The sequence below is a fragment of the Aedes aegypti genome, chromosome 1 (assembly GCF_002204515.2).
Source record: "Aedes aegypti strain LVP_AGWG chromosome 1, AaegL5.0 Primary Assembly, whole genome shotgun sequence".
Taxonomy (NCBI): domain Eukaryota; kingdom Metazoa; phylum Arthropoda; class Insecta; order Diptera; family Culicidae; genus Aedes; species Aedes aegypti.
In genome coordinates, this window is record NC_035107.1 from 148,540,026 (window position 1) to 148,557,924 (window position 17,899).

General features: G+C 37.7%; 1 protein-coding gene across 8 annotated transcripts in view; it reads right to left on the reverse strand.

The window, feature by feature from the left end:
- The window catches only part of LOC5570618 (broad-complex core protein isoforms 1/2/3/4/5), a 190,965-nt gene that overhangs the window by 31,858 nt on the left and 141,208 nt on the right, over positions 1–17,899 (reverse strand). For 5 of the 8 annotated variants that reach the window (XM_021850719.1, XM_001659170.2, XM_001659169.2 and 2 more), the window contains exons 2-6: positions 8,474–8,725; positions 5,244–5,432; positions 4,714–5,152; positions 4,195–4,579; positions 3,970–4,118 (exon numbers count right to left, since the gene is read on the reverse strand). In XM_021850719.1, coding sequence (XP_021706411.1) covers positions 3,970–4,118; positions 4,195–4,579; positions 4,714–5,152; positions 5,244–5,432; positions 8,474–8,659 — 1,348 coding nt within the window. In that variant the 5' untranslated portion in view covers positions 8,660–8,725. The remainder of the gene's footprint in view (positions 1–3,969; positions 4,119–4,194; positions 4,580–4,713; positions 5,153–5,243; positions 5,433–8,473; positions 8,726–17,899) is intronic. The other 3 variants (XM_001659167.2, XM_001659168.2, XM_021850704.1) reach the window with 2 other exon arrangements.

The window sequence follows — 17,899 nt, forward strand, 5'->3', positions numbered from 1 at the left end:
AACATCTGGATGCTTGCACCATAATTTTGCAATTTCAGAAAATAGTTGGGTAATGAGTCATTACGCAACTCAAAACAGTTGCGTAATGAGAAAGCGTTGCGTAATGAACCATTACAGCACTGGTTTCAGTTAAGCAATGACTATTCCCGCACTGCATACTTCAGTGTAGGAAAGTAGGCCGTTCCATGACAGATTGGCGTGATGGAAAACAGCCTATTACGATGAGAAATTGCAAAAAAATGTTGTACGCAACTCGGTGCAGAACTCGATTTTTACAGCACTCATCGTAATTATCCAACTCGGAAAGCCTCGTTGGATAAACTTACGACTCGTGCTGTAAAAATCTTCATTCTGCACCTTGTTGTGTAATAGTAGATTACGGAGAGAGAGGATTAATTACGACGAGTGTTGTAAAAATCGAGTTCTGCAACGAGTTACGTACAACATTTTTTGCAATTTCGTAGAAGACCACTTAAGGGTATCAGAAATTATATCAGAATGCATTCACCATTATTTTACAATTTCTGAGAAATTGTTGTGTTATGATTAGGGAGAATGGAAATTCGCGATTTCACGGAAGCCGCGAAATCCGCGAAATTTGAAGAATTTATATTACAATCGCAGTAAATTCCAATGTTTTGGCTGTGAACATGGCGTTCTTATTTTGAAATCGGTGTGCAGACAAATATTTTCATACAATTTAGTTTTAACTAGGAGGTCCTTCTGGCCCAATGGAGTACATTGCTTCTGGCCAGCTTGTTCCTTTCCAAATTTTGAATTGCCACTCTATTATTAAACTTTTCATTCCTATTCGTGGAATCAGTTCGTTAATGAAATAGCGCTAAATTTTCACATTAATTGGGTATTTTCTCTAAAAACATGCATTTTTGTGTGTAATATGGTCAAAACTATGGGACCGCGACAAAGCCACGAAATTTTGGTATTATCGCCTTAGGCACCCGCGAAATTTCGAAAATTTTGCCGCAAATTTCCATTGTCCCTAGTTATGATTCATTACGCAACTGAAAACAGTTGCGTAATGAGAAAGCGTTGCGTAATGAATCATTACAGCACTGGTTTCAGTTAGGTAATGACTATTCCCGTACTGCACACTTCAGTGCAGGAAAGGGGCTGTCCATTTATTACGTTAGACATTTTTCGGGGTTTTTCAACCCTCCTCTCCCCCCATAGAAAGATTTTTTGTATGAAAATTAAAAATAAATTGTATGGCGCGTAAGAAATCTCAGAAATTGGATGGACCTGATATTACCTAAGGTTCTGTAGGGATCCACCTCAAAATTCTGTAACAAGCTTGCCCTCGATTATGCGAAAACAATTCTCAAAAGTTTATTACAACCCTAGCTTGAAATTGGTCAGAAATGCTGGGTAGAAAGTACTTACCACAAGATTGCCAGTTTCCTTTCCACCTGCATCCTGTGAAACTCGCGAACGTAATGATGAAGTTCAATCGAGCCAGTTTGAGTTTTTTACATTTCGCTTCGAGAAGGTATAATTGTTGCGTGAAGCACACTGCACTGAAAACGCGTCAATATGGTCGATTCCATGCATCAGATTGTTCCCTATCAGGATTGTATACAACTCATGCCCAGAAATTTTTGAAACCCCAGCCTATGATTGTACGAACTCGAAGTGAAAATTTCTAGAATCTAGTTGAAAAACGCTCATGTGTTTTCAAAAGCTGAAATGGAATTATTTAAGAATCCAATTGAATTTGAACGAATCGAAGAAAAGTGGTGAACTAAGTGTATAGCCCAAATACATAATCTAAAACAGTCTCTTTCACGTTTTTGAACCCTCTGAGCAGAATCTCAATAAATAGAATCTGTAAAGTAGATTAGAGTATTGTACCTTTTAATTTCGCTCTAATTGCATTATATTTTGAAATTTACGCTAATTCCGACTACCACTTGTAGCCTTTTTCGGTGTCAATTACTCATATCCACTGTGAATTTCTACACTAACTGTCATTTTGCTGGGTTCAAGCTTAGAGATGTGTAATATTCCCTTCAGAGTAAAAGAGAGGCAGATTGAAAATAGTCAGAATTGACTTAAATTTAGTTATTCTGTGACTATACGCGTTTCTGAGTGTACAACAACATTTTAACACTGATTTTGGGAACAATGCCATTTGGTGCTGTTCGGGGAGATCGCAGCAAGCCGTGCGCGTTTTGAATTTTGTGTGACGTTTACCTCGTTCAACGTTTTTTTTTTTCAAATTGGCTTCGGTGGATGGTAATATGCTACGTGCAATTGTTCCGTGGATTTTTTTTTTCAAAGCTATTAAAAGTTTTGTTTCTTTTCTGTAGATAATTACTGGAGTTCTGTTCTCGATTTGTGCGCATTTTGCTCGAATGCAGTGCTAAGTTACGACTAAATCGAGCGTGTCCGTTTATATAATGTAGTGTTCAATGCTAGAGGAGCGACGGATTGCAGAAGAGGTTCGTAAAACGAAGTCCCAAATTTCTGACTGTGGCGGACGGGTAGAAGGTAACCCTCATACAATGGTCTAAGACTGTACCACCTACGATTTTGTGCGAAATGCTCAATGCTAATGCTAATACTTGTTGGTGCAGTGGGACGATTTTGTCTTTTCTCGTGCAACCAATTCAACTATCAAAAATGGGGTGAGCATGTATTCCTCATAGTATATGGGTGGGCTGTAAAACGCTCCACAGCGACTTTAAAAGGTGTTGTTTTAGAAACTGTTACCATTTTTTTTAAATGTTGTTACCAGAACAGCTTCACGTTGCGCACAGCGATAAAATTTGTTTTACAAAAATCTCAAATATAGAATGAAGAAATCCTACTTTGTTGATGTATTCTTTGAAGTTTAGTTACAAAGTACCGTGGTGAATCAAAATCCGGACAGTACCAATATCCGGACACTTCAATGAATTCCATTATTTAAAGGATATAATAATAGCTTTTAACTTTAGTTTTTGTTCTTTAAGTTTAACTTCAACATTGCTGATCATATAAGTATCATTTGTAATCTAGTTACCATTACCAAAAAATATTAAAAATAGAAACAAGTGCGATGTTCCGATTAGATGTCACTTTTTTGTTGTGCAAGTGATTTCAGTCAAAAAGCCGACGCACACACGAACAAAGTTTGATTTACGATAATGTGCTTGAAATATATATTTCATGATGTGTTTGGTACAAAATTGTGAACGGCATAATATTTACTCAGTTTGACGATACAGTTGCAATGGAATATGCAGAGAATATATAATTAATTGTGTTTAAAGTGACTGTCCGGATTTTCAGACAAGTGATTTCAAATCCGGACATAACAGAAAAGCCCTATGTTTTACGTGTTTGTGTTAATATTTGGAAAGTTAAACCTAAAAGTCGTGTAAATGTGTATACAAAGAACTCATACAATTGGTATCAAGAACATTATAAGTGATCAGAATATTACTCAATGCCGGTAAACTATCTAATATGCTGTTCGAGCAAAAGGCGCTCCAGTTCAGGTAAACTAAGTGACAATTATTACGTACGCGCTACTCTTGAGAACACTGTATGGCACAAACATGTTTCAAATTGATTTGAAAGTGATATAAAATTAAGTTTTAATGCAATTCGCATTCATTTTCAATACGTATTGACCAAGAAATACCGTTGTCCGGATTTTGAACCAAGAGTGTCCGGATTTGAAGACAACATCTGCTCAAGGTGTCCGGATTTAAAAACAAGATATGCTATGTTAATTTAACGAATTTCAAGTTAAAACGTAACTTTTTCAGTAATGTTCAAGACTACAATGAAGCTATTGTATGAAATGACGTGTTGCGTGACAGAACTTTGATTACATTTGAATGAAACATATTCAAACCAGAGTTTGATGTTTTGTATTGCCTTAAGTGTCCGGGTATTGATGCATCACGGTACTATTTCCTCAACGAAAAAATTTAACGAATTGATTTAATCAATTTTTTATACCTGCGAGTGTGGCAGGGTCCGCAAGCGCCGCCATCGAGAAGTTGAACGACCCTGGAGCACCAAATAGTTTCTGATCACCGGGTGAAATCAGAAAAGGAGGTGCAGGGTGGGAATGTATGCTGCCGTCCATTTCGTCTTCATGGGGCGAGCTGAATTCGGGCAGAAGAAACAAAGAACAGATTATCGTACGTGACTTCATGTGGACTTTTCTTAAGGGCAGCTTACCTGATAGGACCCTTAATGTCGGCAGGATGCGGGATATCGTGGTGATCGTCCTCGATCGAGTCCGAACTGTTATCGTTCTCCACGTTTGAACTGCACACCAGCTCCATGGGTTCCGATTTGACGTCCTCGTTGGAACGCACGGAAGGAGATGGAGTGAGGCTGTCCTTGTCGGTGTGGGAACCTAGGCTTCCTCCACCATTTCCACCGTTGGTTGCTATACTCGCCAGATTACTACTGGGCTGGTCACCCACATTTGAACTATCCTTGCTGTGGGTATTTAGGTTGTTGTTGTTGTTATTGTTGTTGTTGTTGTTGTTCAGATTGTTTGTGTTGTTGTTGATGTTGATGCTATTGTTATTGTTACCTGTGGCAATGAAAGTGAAACCTACATTTAAGTCAGTGTGAACCATTAAAAGTTGATAAAATAAGTTTTAAAACAAAAAGCAAACGACAGGTTTACATAGCTCAAATCAATACCATACTACGCTACGCATAACAAAGAAGAGAATAGTTTCTCACCATTAGGCGTCTTATTGCTCTCGTGCCGGTGCTGTTCTTTTATATGCGGGGAGTGCGGAGCGCTGTTGTTGGTTTTCATGTTGGTGGAGAAGTCGGTTGCGGTGATTTGCGGCATGTGACTCACCACATCCAGATTGTTGTTATTGCCAAGGATATTGTTGTCCGTGGACATCCGATGGCGCTTCAGGGACAGTTCGTCGGATTGGTTCGAATTGTTGCGTTCGCGCCTAAGCGCAGCAGCTGCCGCGGCCCTTCTAAGCAGCTGGTTCACAGTGGGTCCACCATGAGCTGCCGGTGTGTGGTGTAGGTTGTTGAGATGTGACGACGGAGGCACCCCTTGGGCGAACAGTGCGTCCTCGACGAACTTATCCGGATAACTGGGATGATGGCTTACCGGTGTTCGACTCCCGGATCCAGTTGATGTTTGTACTTGTGCTAACTGGAAATAGATTTTGGAATATTTAGTCATTTTGTAAAATCTGTTCGGACATCTTAACAGAAAATCGATAAAATGCTCTCTGTCAACTTACATTGTGTGTTTCGTCAGCTTGTTGCTGGGTCAGTCCCGACACTCTCAAAACTTCTGCTGTTTTTAGAAAGGAGCTAAGAGATCGTTGGTGAACATTCACCTCGCCGTGGTAGATGAACTCTACGAGCGCATGGAGATCTGTGAACGCCACATCCTGTAGTACTATTACTGGATGTTTGCAGGGTGTGCTCTGCGGGTGGTAGAAACAAAAGATGAGATTTTAAGTTCATGATCATATCTTTTAGATTCTATCGGAAACGGTGGTCAAATATGATGTTTGTAAAAGTTATGGCCGTCCAACTGTAAACAAACGGCTAGAAGATTAGTCCGCAGAAGATGGTCGTAGGCCAGTAAAACGACCGAAACGTCCGGACAATCTGGTAATTTATTTGTACGTTAATTCTCGCCTAAAACAAATCGATGATTCACTGACACAGATGATAGGATTAAGAATCCATGCAAAAAGCGGAGTTCACACGTTCATACGTTCATACGTGTGGAAGGAGGGTAAGGGAACTGGAATTAGTCTACTATAAAACTGAGGTGATGGTGGTCACAAACTGCAAATCTGAGCGACGAACGTCTATCTCGGTATGGGAAACGATCACTACCCCCAATGGAAAATTAGCGAGAGAAATGGATTGTATCATTGCTCTCTTTTTGGGGCTCTCCTTCGCCACTGCTTTTATCAAGCTTGTTACAACTTGCGACACATTGTCGATCATGGACCGATACAGATGCGATGTTGTTCTTCGCTTGCTTTGATCGAGCTTCGAAATCAATTGAGAACGATTTCTGCAATGCCTGAATAGGATCATAATAACTATTGCGACGTAATCGAAGATGTTGTCTACCAATTATGCTTGATTTATGTATGTGGGACCAAATGCGCATATAACGAAGAGAAAGCTAAAGCGTTTGGAAAGCACGTAAAGGTTTGTGTGCTTGAAAGTAGCAAGCGCGTAGCAAAGTGTTTCCAAAAAAGCAGTGATGCTTATTCTGCGTGTCGGGTGAGGCCAGACAAACCAAATGAGGTGACAATCGTTGATTCGCTCTCATTTGATCAGCATTACTCATCTCACGCCACTTGTGGAGGTGAACTTCCACCTGAAGAAGTTCCTGTCATCGCATAGGAGCCATTGGCAGTACCTATAATAGTTAAGGCTCGCAGAGTCTCCAGTGCGCCTCAATTGTGCTGGTGGGAGAGTGGAACATTTGGCATAAAGACGTTTCGCAAAGGGACGTTTGGCATAATGAGAATATGAAATCGCTTTATTCGAAACATCCCTTTATGTTAAACTTCCATATGCACAATGTCATTATGTGATATATATTTATGCCAAATGGGCCAACCCGTTCGCATGGCCTGAAGCAGCGGAGCGTGTCGTATTTAAGTGCACGCGCTTTATTGTAGAGAGAGGTCACATGCTTGCTACATGCGGAAAGGACACGTTTCTGGACAAGACAATCTGGGGATTCCGAGTGTTGTAATGAAGTATCCACGGTTGTCACTCAGATTATGCAGGAATTGTAGCGCCAAGAGTCGGCTGCAGAGAAATATCCCTGTCGAGGTAGATCCTCTGTAACAAATGTTAAGGTCGCATAGTAGAAGTAGCTTACCAAGGCTATTTATATTAAAGTGCTATGTGTACTGGCATAGGTTATGTGCACAAAATGCATACATTGGTTGCGGGGAGGGCAAGGGTAATAACAATTATCTGTACATCAACATAAAGTCATTTTAACTTTTGACGCTCAAAGATTGTGGCTTGACAATATGGCTTCTGTATTATATTCTGACATTTGTCAAATTGAAACGCAAAATTTTGATCAGTTTTATGTTTGCTACATCTATGATAGAAAGTTTTGATTTTTTGTTCAAAGCGCTTGCAATCAAATTATCAAAATCAACGAATTTCCTATACAATTCATATTTTCGTCGTAGGGGGTGAGAATGGATTGAAACGTAAGCATTTACTTTTCTAAGAATGTGGTAAATTTGATTAAATATATGGTGCTTCGCCAAAGAACCAATTTTCCAGATAGATTCCCTAAAAGTGGATTTCAAACAATACGCAATAAAGAGTGAATCATAGTAAAATGCTTACAACGATCGGTGGACTCAATTATAAAGATGCCCAAGTATGGAATTGATTTATGAGTTATCGGCAAACATCAACATTGAATCAGCCTGCCGCTTGGCCACTTACAAGGGCATCGCAAGCTCCATTGTCAAATCTCAAGCAATACAGTTGTCGGTGACCTGAATAGGCGCCCTCACATAACGGATTTTCAAAGCTAGCGAGGGCAAACAAAGGCGCTAATGGGATCCGCAAAGTACCCGTCGGTCTCGCACGACCAAATAATTAGGCGAACTTTCCTTTTCTTCCCATGTCGCGAGACGAGATCCGAGATGGCCGCTGTTGTTCAAGCTAAAAAAAAATGTGCATTTGGAAGTGCATATATAGGAGTGCAGCGACGCAATGGCCAAATATTTCGGCGAAATCTTTCTCCCTCCATGCACATTGAGCGACGTTAAGCAGTGACGAATGCAACCACGATGACGATGATGATGCTTGTCTGCATCGCCAAATTGCATTGCATTGCACTGCTGTCGCTGCAGTTTCGGTTGAATAACGTGGAATCTTATTTTTAAGCACTTTGAAGGACACTTTCTCAAATTATTGTTTTTTTTTTGCTTATTGGTTTGATTGCAGTTTACTGCATGTCCTACTTTCAAGTCAACTTTTTCGGTCTTTGACTGCAGTTGCACGTTACGTACAGCAGGAGTATAGATGACGAAGAAAACATACAGATGCTTTTAAGTAACACCAATACCGGTGCAGTTTTGTTGCACCATGATGCGTTTCACGTTTTTTTTTTCGGGGAGCGAGTGCCCTTTCACAGAAGTATAGATGCATTTTGGGCGTTTCTGATGGTGAAACTGCATTGAAAGCCTAAGGGATCATTCAAAATTGATGTACATCGTTTGAAGGAGGGGAAGGGGTTTACAAAAATGAAACAGTGCATTGGTATTGGAAAAAGCGTGATAGATGGAATAAAAAACTATGGACGTTATTTTTGAATCACCCCAAAAAAGTGATTTTTATTCCCCAAACCGCTTTTATTGACTAAACCACTTCGCCTACTTGTTATATGGGAATCGTTATCATTTGTTGGCGCAAAGCTTCAGAATCTCAGCGACTACTTTGTTATGCTTATCAAGCTTACCTTTAGCAGTTCCCTGAAATAGGGACTGCAGGCCGATAGGACGACGCGATGCGCCTTGAGACTCCGTCCATCGCATGCCAGCGTCACATCGACAAAGTCTTCATCGTCCCGCAGATTTTCGAAAGCAGAGGTAATACTGCTCTGATAGTTATTCCATCGCAAGCAAAAGTGCTGTGTGTCGACCATTTTATGGTTTTTTGCTGTGTTGGCGCTCAGCAACCGCCGATGTTATATAAGTTGTGCTGAAAGATCCTGGAAGTAACGAGAAGCAAATGTTGGCTATTAGTTGTCGTTTTCATGTTAATGTTTTCTAACAATTATATAATGCTTTTATTGTAATGGTGATATGCGCTATAAAATGGTTCAGTGATTAAAAAATAAATCAATTGAGTTGTTTTTTTGACTTTTATTGGATAGTTTGAGCTTAAGTTTTCACACGTATCGTGAAATTGGCGATTTATCGCTATTGCATACAGTTTCGTTATTTTTTAATTCTTTATTATGGTAGAATATCGCACTTTAAACATGATTAGAAGGGTGATTCAAAAATCGTTTTTGCTCCACACCGCTCATTCAATTCTATATCAAATTCTTGGTGTCCTTCCAAAATTTGAGATTTGGATGAGAACAAGGCCTTAAAAGTTTGTATGGGAATTACTATGGGAAAAGCAAGCAATTCATGCAATCTTGATCACCACAGCTTTCAATTAATAAAAACTCAATATAAATGAGCTTCGATCCTGATGCAACTACCTACTACAGTGAATGCAACCTATAGAACCTGCTTGATCGCCAAACAGTATTTGAAACCTCCTTCCTTTTGGCTGTCCTGGTAGTGTCATTCTAAAAACACATCAAGCCGCTCCCATAGGGGACGTTAGCCAAAAGGAAGGACGTTTCAAGTAATACTGTTTCATGTGGTATGCCCTCTTCAACATCTAATCCAATTTCTCTCGCCGTTCCCTTACGGTACTTATCCATCTAGTATTCATTGCTTTCTTCTCCATGCTCCCTCTTACTTCGAGCAAAATAGACCGATATGTCAATAAACAAATTCAAAAAATAAAAAAAACTTTCCATTGGTGTTTGATAGATTAGACTATGCGCGAGCATATTAAACCAACAGTTTCTTTGAATCAGTCTCCAATCAAATGAAAACGCCAAAATATATACTTTGAGGTTGGGGTGTCCAAAATCCTACTATGAAACAGTGCTTCATAATTTAACTATTTTCGACGTATTTTAAACTATATATGACCGTGTGAGCTTTTTTTCACAGAGGAAGCTTTTCGCTGTACCGTTTTGATTCGAATCCCGGACAGCTTCAAATTCCGGACACTCTACTTTGTATGGGAAAGATTTCACTCGAAATGTTACAAAATTTGCCGTTAAAAAGTTTCCAATTTGAAAAATGATTCTAATAAATATTTCATACAACAATTCATGGAAATTTACAATGCTCAACTAGTTTTGACGTCTTTCTAACGGCTTAGTGCGTTTAATCAATAATTTAACTATTCTAATTCTTTGGAATTCGAATCAAAGTGTCCAGAATATGAAGCAAAAGTGTGGTTGTGTCCGAAATAAACATCATGAAGAGGCCGAACATTTCTAATTATTAAAGTGAATTCAACATATGGAATCGGAATCTTCAACCACCATTCGAAATTTAAGTGTTTGCAAGGTCTGATAACGCTAAAGTTTCATACAGAACGATTCAATTTATATGTGTTTTGATCAGAGGTGCGTCCACATTTAAAACCATGGGTAGGACAAACGTTGGCAAAATCTTTATGTCCACGGAAGTCCAGAAAGTTTTCAAATACATGGAATCCTTAATAGAAAATTGAAAGTTACTGTTTTCATGACAGTCATTACCTCTAGACTGAGAAAGCTGCAATATTATTGGTATGTTCAACTTCATTAGTGATTTATTATTTAATCAAAATTCCTTTTCCGGACTAGTTTACTTTTGACAGACTTGACAAAAACAAGAAGAAACTGCGAAATTCTTACAAGAGTTTTTCCAAGAAAATCAAGGACGATTCATTCCAGAGTTTTTAAAGGACTTTGTTCAGGAATTTTCTCAGGAAAATCTACACGAATTCCAACGCCAGCTTCTCTAGTTATCCTTCCTGGAATTTTCGTTTCGTTTCCTACTATAACTTATCCACATTTACTCAGGAATTGCTGTAGTAATTCAAGGTTTAATCCTGCATTTTTTTCCAAATAATTTAGTTTCGGGTTTTTAGTTTTTTTTTTAGATTTCACACCAAATAATACTTTTGTAATCATTCCAATAATTCCTCCTTCCGATAGTTTTAGAGGAATTTCTGTAGCATATCAAATAGCAATTTGGTTAGGAAATCCTACAAGATTTTCTCGAGAGTCTAGAACATCTTACACACAACCTTGTGGGAGATAATGAAGGGTTACTCTTGAACTTATCAGGATGCATTAGATTTTATTTTAATTCATGCGGAGTTATATGAAAAAAAAATGTATTGCTTCTGAAAAAAAAAAATCTTTTTATTTTCCTGGAGATGCCCCTGAAAAAATAACCGGAAAAATATTTTGGAAATTTCTCAAAAGTTTCCTGTAAGAATTCATGAAGGAATCTTAAAGAAATCTTGAACGACAACTTTGTGAAATTCCTGAAAATGCCGGGAGAAAATACTGGTGGAATTCTTGAAAATCTTGGAGGAAGTTTTGGAATAAAGGATGGTAGAATTATTGGATAAGTTCTGGGATAATTTAAGACTTTCTTGAAAAAATCTGGGAGAATTTTTGGAGGAATTCCCGATAAAATCTGTTAGGTTATTTCTGTAACTATCCTTAGTAGATTTACTCAATTTCTTAAATTAAACTTGTTGAAGGATTCCTTAGAAAGTCAATAAAAATCACGAAATGAACTTTTGAAGAAATCTTCGGAGGAAAATATTTGGGCAAATACTTCTACTAGAATAAATTCCTGGAGAAAATTGTGTAGAGATTTATAAAGAAATACAGGTAGTAATGTCATGATGAATTCCTAAAAAAATAACATTTAAAAATTTATAGAAAAATGTCTTGTAAAAATAATAATCTTATCTCCTGATTGTTAATCGTTTTTTTTTTGTTATCATGGTTCCTTATTGGTCCTTTTTGATCTTTCTTTGATTCCTGTCTGATTTCTTTAAGGCCTTTTTTCAGACAAGAGTTCTCCAAAGTTCCTATTTTCAAGACACTTAGTCGCTACCAGCCCTGTTAAGGAAGAAACTAATAATATCAGTACTGTCGTGAATCGCAAGTCATTGGACGATGTGTTGAAAATTGATATCAACTCAATTAGACTTGCAATTCATAGCATAGTAGGATATCATAGAATCTAGAAACTTTCGGGCTATAATTGTAAAACTACTTAACAAGCTTAATTTTCTTGGTAAATGGTCCAACGTGCAGAAACTCCAACTACAACGTCAAATATGGATTCAACAGTTCTGCAAGTATTTTGTGTGTTTCCGACAAGAATTCTTTCAGAAGTTCTCCAAAATATTCTCTCTTTTTTTTAGCACGCAGCTATTCAGCAAGACCAAACTGAGTTTCGTACCTTTCACGCGACAGACACATGCAAAACTAAACAATTGACAAAGTAAGGTCTCGATTAATAACTGTGGAAGTACGCATAAAAACAGCTGAGAAGTAGGATTTGTCACCTTTGGGACGTAACGTCAGAAATAGAAATAGATGAAAAAATACTCTATTCATGATGAATTATGGAAAATACAATCTAATCATTTTTTAAGAATTCATCAAGGACTATCTTGCAGAAATGTTCACGACCATTGAACCAAGATTTTCTACAGAGTGTGCTTCGGGAGTTCTGTAGAAATCACTCACCAGATCATCAACAGCTTCCTAATTGAGAATGCTTCGAGAAATCAAGAGCATCACCAGTCGTAGCCAGCAGTACTACGCTAGTGCTGTGTATAATAAGCGAGCTATGTTCCAGATGCGTATACTCAGCCCACGATGCTACCGGTCTTGTTTTAACGATTCCTTAGGTATTTCTTGATAGTTCTCCATAAATCCAGTAATTTGTCAAGAAATACTGCCAAAATGCTGATGGCAATTTATACAAGAACATCTACATCTGGCTAAAGAAATTCTGTAGGAATGATGTCACTTCGTGTTGAATCATGGGTAGGACAATCCTTTGACTGGCCTTCCCAGGTATTTTTGTGCGTAGGACATGTCCTACCTGTCCTACCCACTTCCCGCGCCACTGGTTTTGATTAGTTGTACTTCACTGAAGCCTTAAGTGTCCGTAATATGAATCAAAACGGTAGATTGGCATGTTCCTTGATTTGATAACACTGTGTAAATAATAAATTGGTACAAAAACTCAAAATAACTTCCTTAAGAGGTTCAAAACACATCCTCCATAAGTCGATGTTACATGGCTTAATATCGACTGATGGAACCATACTAAAAACGAAATTTCATGGTTACTATGATGGTCTCCTCAAACAGTTTTCCATAGCATCTTTGTTCCATAAATCGATATTTCCATGAGTTGATGGTCTCTTCAAATATCGACTCATTGAGGTTTGACTGTATGCCAAAAAACAGCCTTTTTTGTAGAACTATGGGAAAAATCAAAACCTTGATGACTTTATTTCGCGTGATCGAATTTTCCTAAGTTTAACCTTCGGGCTGTCGCGCTTGTACTTTGTACAACAGCTGTGATTTTTATGCTATCAAAGATATCTATCGATACCAAACCATTCCAAGAATATTCTTAAGAACTATACTTTTTTGTTCACAGTATGGCCCTGCATAATGCGGTAAAATAAACATATGTACATAGAAGTGACATAATAATGTACGCATTATATGCGGTTCGAGCAGACCACAATTTGAAATCGATATTTCTCAAAACCCATATAATTTCGTAGCATGGGGTCTTCAGTAGAGTGGACGTGGAGCGCTATTTGATGGTAACTAATTCAATTCAGAATTTGACCGTTAGATGGCACTATTGTGCATGAAACTTTTACTTTTGTTTTGGAGATATCTCAGGAGCCTGTCCACTTAGAAAGATGGCGTTTTCGACAAAGTTGTTCAAAAAAAATTTGCCACCATACGGCGCTATTGAGCACGAAACTTTTATTTTGCAGATATTTCTGGAGCCTGGCCACTTAGAAAGATGTCGATTTCGACAACGGCTATCATTATTGTAGCGTAGAGATTTGAGATTTTGCCAGCAGGCAGCGCTAGTGAACATGCACTTTTTGTTTAGCAATTATCTCAGGATCCTGACCGTTAATATGAAAGGGCTGCTGAAATATTTGCAAATCAAATATTTTATGCTCATTGTCGTCACCTGATGGAAAAATTTAGAATCAACTAGCTCGATCAATGATTGCCCTTGGATTAATAAACAACTTTGCCGAAGACGCCATCTTTCTAAGTGGTCAGATTCCTTAGATATCCGCATAACAATTTCATGCGCACTAGCACCGCTTGGCGGCTGAAGTCCGATACTGAATAATCATCGCATGTCAGCCGTTGATCTCCTAAACAACATTGTCGAAGATGGTTTTTCTATATTTAATCTAGATCACAAGGTGTTTCATGTTGAACATGAAAACCAAGGGTGTTGTACAAAGTACAACGCGCGACTACTTTTGCCCCACCATGAGCAAAAACAGGTTTTGAACACTTATGTAAAAATCAATACATTTTAATAATACATTTTTACGATAGGCCTAATTGAGCTCTTACATAAAAATCAAAATTGCATTCCATGTCTAAATTCTAATCAATCTATCAATGTTATTTATTTTCTATGTTTTGTGTATTAAGAGTAAGTTCATTAGAATTGTAATAAATTTGGCGAAAAATCGGTTCTGAAACGGTGACAACGAAAAGTTCTCAGCGAAAGGGGCCAACAAAATTGGCTAGTACAGTAGTAGAATTTCTGTTGTACATAAGAAACTCCTAAATATCCTACATTCAGGCGTTTACGCGGTATTCTTTCATTATTATTATTATAGCTTTATTAAGGAGATTTTCAGCACTAGGCTGGTTCATCTCCGTTATTCTTTCATTTAATTATTTATTATGTCTATAACTTTTGCATGAATTCTTTAGTTTAATCAATTTCACCCCAAAATAGGATACCCCGATTTGTTATTTTAGAAAATGTCAGCTCATGAGCCATAGAGTTTTACCGTGGTTGCTCTCCTATAATCTGTGCCGATTATGATGAAATTCATTCTCTCAAAATTTGAAGTGATTTGGAAGAGATTTGGTTGTGCACACGCCATTTGAAGTTTATATGGTCGGCGTTAAGTCAGAGTGGACCAAGTGACATTTTTCATATTTTGAGAAAAATGGGTTTGAAGTCTAACGCTCTGTAATTTTTGAACTCGTTTAAATTTTGGTTCACTTTTTCAACACAGCTTTGTGTTACTTCCAAACAATATAAGGTGAAGTGATAATCATGAAAAAACATGATCTAAACCTCTGATAGAACGACTTTTTGATAGACTATGTGTACTTGGTCCACTTTGACTGAACTAAAGACCCCCGTTCAGTGAGTTGGTTCACTCTGACTGAACAATTTCTAGGAAAATAACAATCATGTAATGCTTGCATGGTCAAACTGAGATAAACAGATTATCAAGACCCTTTGACAACAGTATCGTAAATTCTTCAATAATCCATGTAGTCAATGCCGAAATCAGTGGCATTTCGGTAGCTTGAAAATTAAGGTTTTACAGGGTCAGGGCATTGAAGACCAGGAATATTCAAATATGCGTTCAGTCAGAGTGGACCAAGTGAAAATCTTGAGTACTGGCCAAAATATACTGGTCCAATAAACGGATTCTAGGGCATTCCATACATACACCATAGAACTACCATAAACTTCTATCGGACTCTGAAATTTACTCAAGAAATGCAATAATCAACCAGTTTATTGCTTTTCAACACTTGGTCCGCTCTGTCTGCACAGAAATTGTTGCAATTTCTGATCAACCATCCAAATATGGTAAATGATCAAAAATCAAAATCAAATGCATCGAATTAGGTAATATTTATAAATTTCTATTGATGGATAAGTAGAAAAATCATACGATGACGGAAAATCTGACAAATTTCTTGAAATGTTTTCCATTTCCTCGCATTAGTCAGCGCGCTGATCATTTTCGTTGTTTTGGTAATAAACACTTGGTCCACTCTGACTGCACACTTTTATCGATTTTCATTGATCATCCAAAGTGAATTTATAACATATCTCTCGCAGTTTACAGCATTCATCAAATCTGATCAAAGTGTAACGGAGGTAAGGTAATTTCGCATCTAATGAGAGAATAATCCAATTTTCCCAAGTTTTGTACTTGGTCCCCTCTGACTTAACGCCGACCATATGGAAATTACTATTGAAAAGGCAAACTTTTTGTGTTCAGTCCTTTAACTGCTAGTCACCATAATCGATGGAAAAGTAAACAAACCTAATGTGTAATCTTTCCAGCTACAATTTTGCCGAAGATTACATTTTTATGGGACGTAAGGATAATTTGTTATTATTGATAACAAAGTCTAGATCATGCTGAGATGATCATTACATTACATTCAGAGCAACACTGCCTTTTTGCTGTAAAACATAGTAGCCTGGATTACTTTGATCTATTCTTTCCGCCGGGAGCACCTCTGTTGCCTGCCGAACAGTTGGTGAAGCATGTAAAATGCAAACCCACTTTATGATGATGAACAACAATTTATCCAGACGTCCAATCAAAATGTAGTCTTCGGCAAAGTTGTAGCTAAAAAGATTTCATATGAGAAGAGTGTGTTCACTTTTCCACAAAATATTATGATAAAGAGATAGAGGGCTGAACACAAAATGTTGGCGTTTTCCATATTAATCTCCATATAAACTTCAAATGGCGCTTGCACAGCCAAATTTCTTCCAAATCATTTCAAACTTTGGAAGAATGCTATTTACCATAGTAAAAATCATTTAATCATAGGGGAGCCAAAATTTCAAAATTTGCATCACTCTAGTGGTACATTTTTCCTGAATTTATTAGTTTGGCAATGATCATATTATAGAAACAGACATGAAATACTGCGAAAAATTACGTTACTCCAACTTTTCAACTTTCTTGATTAAGAACCAGTCTAATGTTGATAACTTTGAATAAAATTCAAAAAAATCCTGTATTAAAAAGTTTCATTACTACATTCAATCAGAAAACAGACTTCTTCTGGTGCCTTATAATGCCTCCATTTCAAGACTACTATCATCTATATATCTAATTTTGCAATGATTTATACGTAGTGCGACAACAACCGGTGAAATGCCACCACCGGTGATGTCGTTTTTCCGACTGACGATATTAATACTGAATGCGATGCGCGATGATCTCGGCTAGGAGGGACGGCGCGCGCGTGTGTTATTTTGGCCGCGAACTCTTCTTTCAAGTTCGCTGAAAGTGAAAGCCGAGTTCTCTAGTTCAATGCGATCTATTTTTATTTTAGTTTTTACTCTAGCATGCCGAATGGTAAATGCGTGTTAAATCCTGATCTAATACAGTGATAGATGCGGAGTGGTCGTTTTTTTTCTATCGTGGATTGATGTGAAATGGATTTACGGACATTCGAATCTAGAAGTAGTTATTGCTTACTGCCTGTATTACATGTTGATCAAAACTATGTGCTAATTCAGTACATCATTCACTCAAAATATCGGCCTATTTACAAATAACAAAGCCGTTTTCAACTATGATCATGATGGTGACTAGAAATGATTGACGAAAGCTACTTTATGAGCTGCCATTCAACGGGGTAACTTTTAAAGGTTTTGATTGTTTCTGCATTCTGTTTTAAAGACTTTCATTATATATTTTTCAAAGAAGTACTGGTATCTTAGTAATCGATTTTAGTTGGAAGATTGCATAGCGATACATTTTGAATGCACCTAAAATTTTTCATTAAATGTATGACGGAGTAAGTGGATAAATATCTCATATATCTCATAAACCGTTTCGCTCACAATTGCTACCTTTTCTTCCTTTCTATATTATATTTTCGTAATACTGGTTAATTGACATTCTGCAAACCATAAACCAAATCCTGTGCTAGAAATATAAAATCCTCCTGATACCTATGCAATCTGCATTACCTTGCGCAGATGCAGTGCACTTCACGGTCAGCAGTGGACCAGATTTAATGCAACATCAATTCTCCCTCTTTCCCGCACTGGTCAGCATTCTGACGTGCTAGGCGCCATTGTTGCTTCAAAATAGTACCTAGTTGTTTCCTTGTGTAAGTACAGCTGATTTGGCAATACTGGAGTAGCAACCATCGGCGGCCTAGGCGCTTAAGCTTAAGCTCAAGTTACCCCGTTTGACGGTACATAATTTCGAGTTGAAGAAA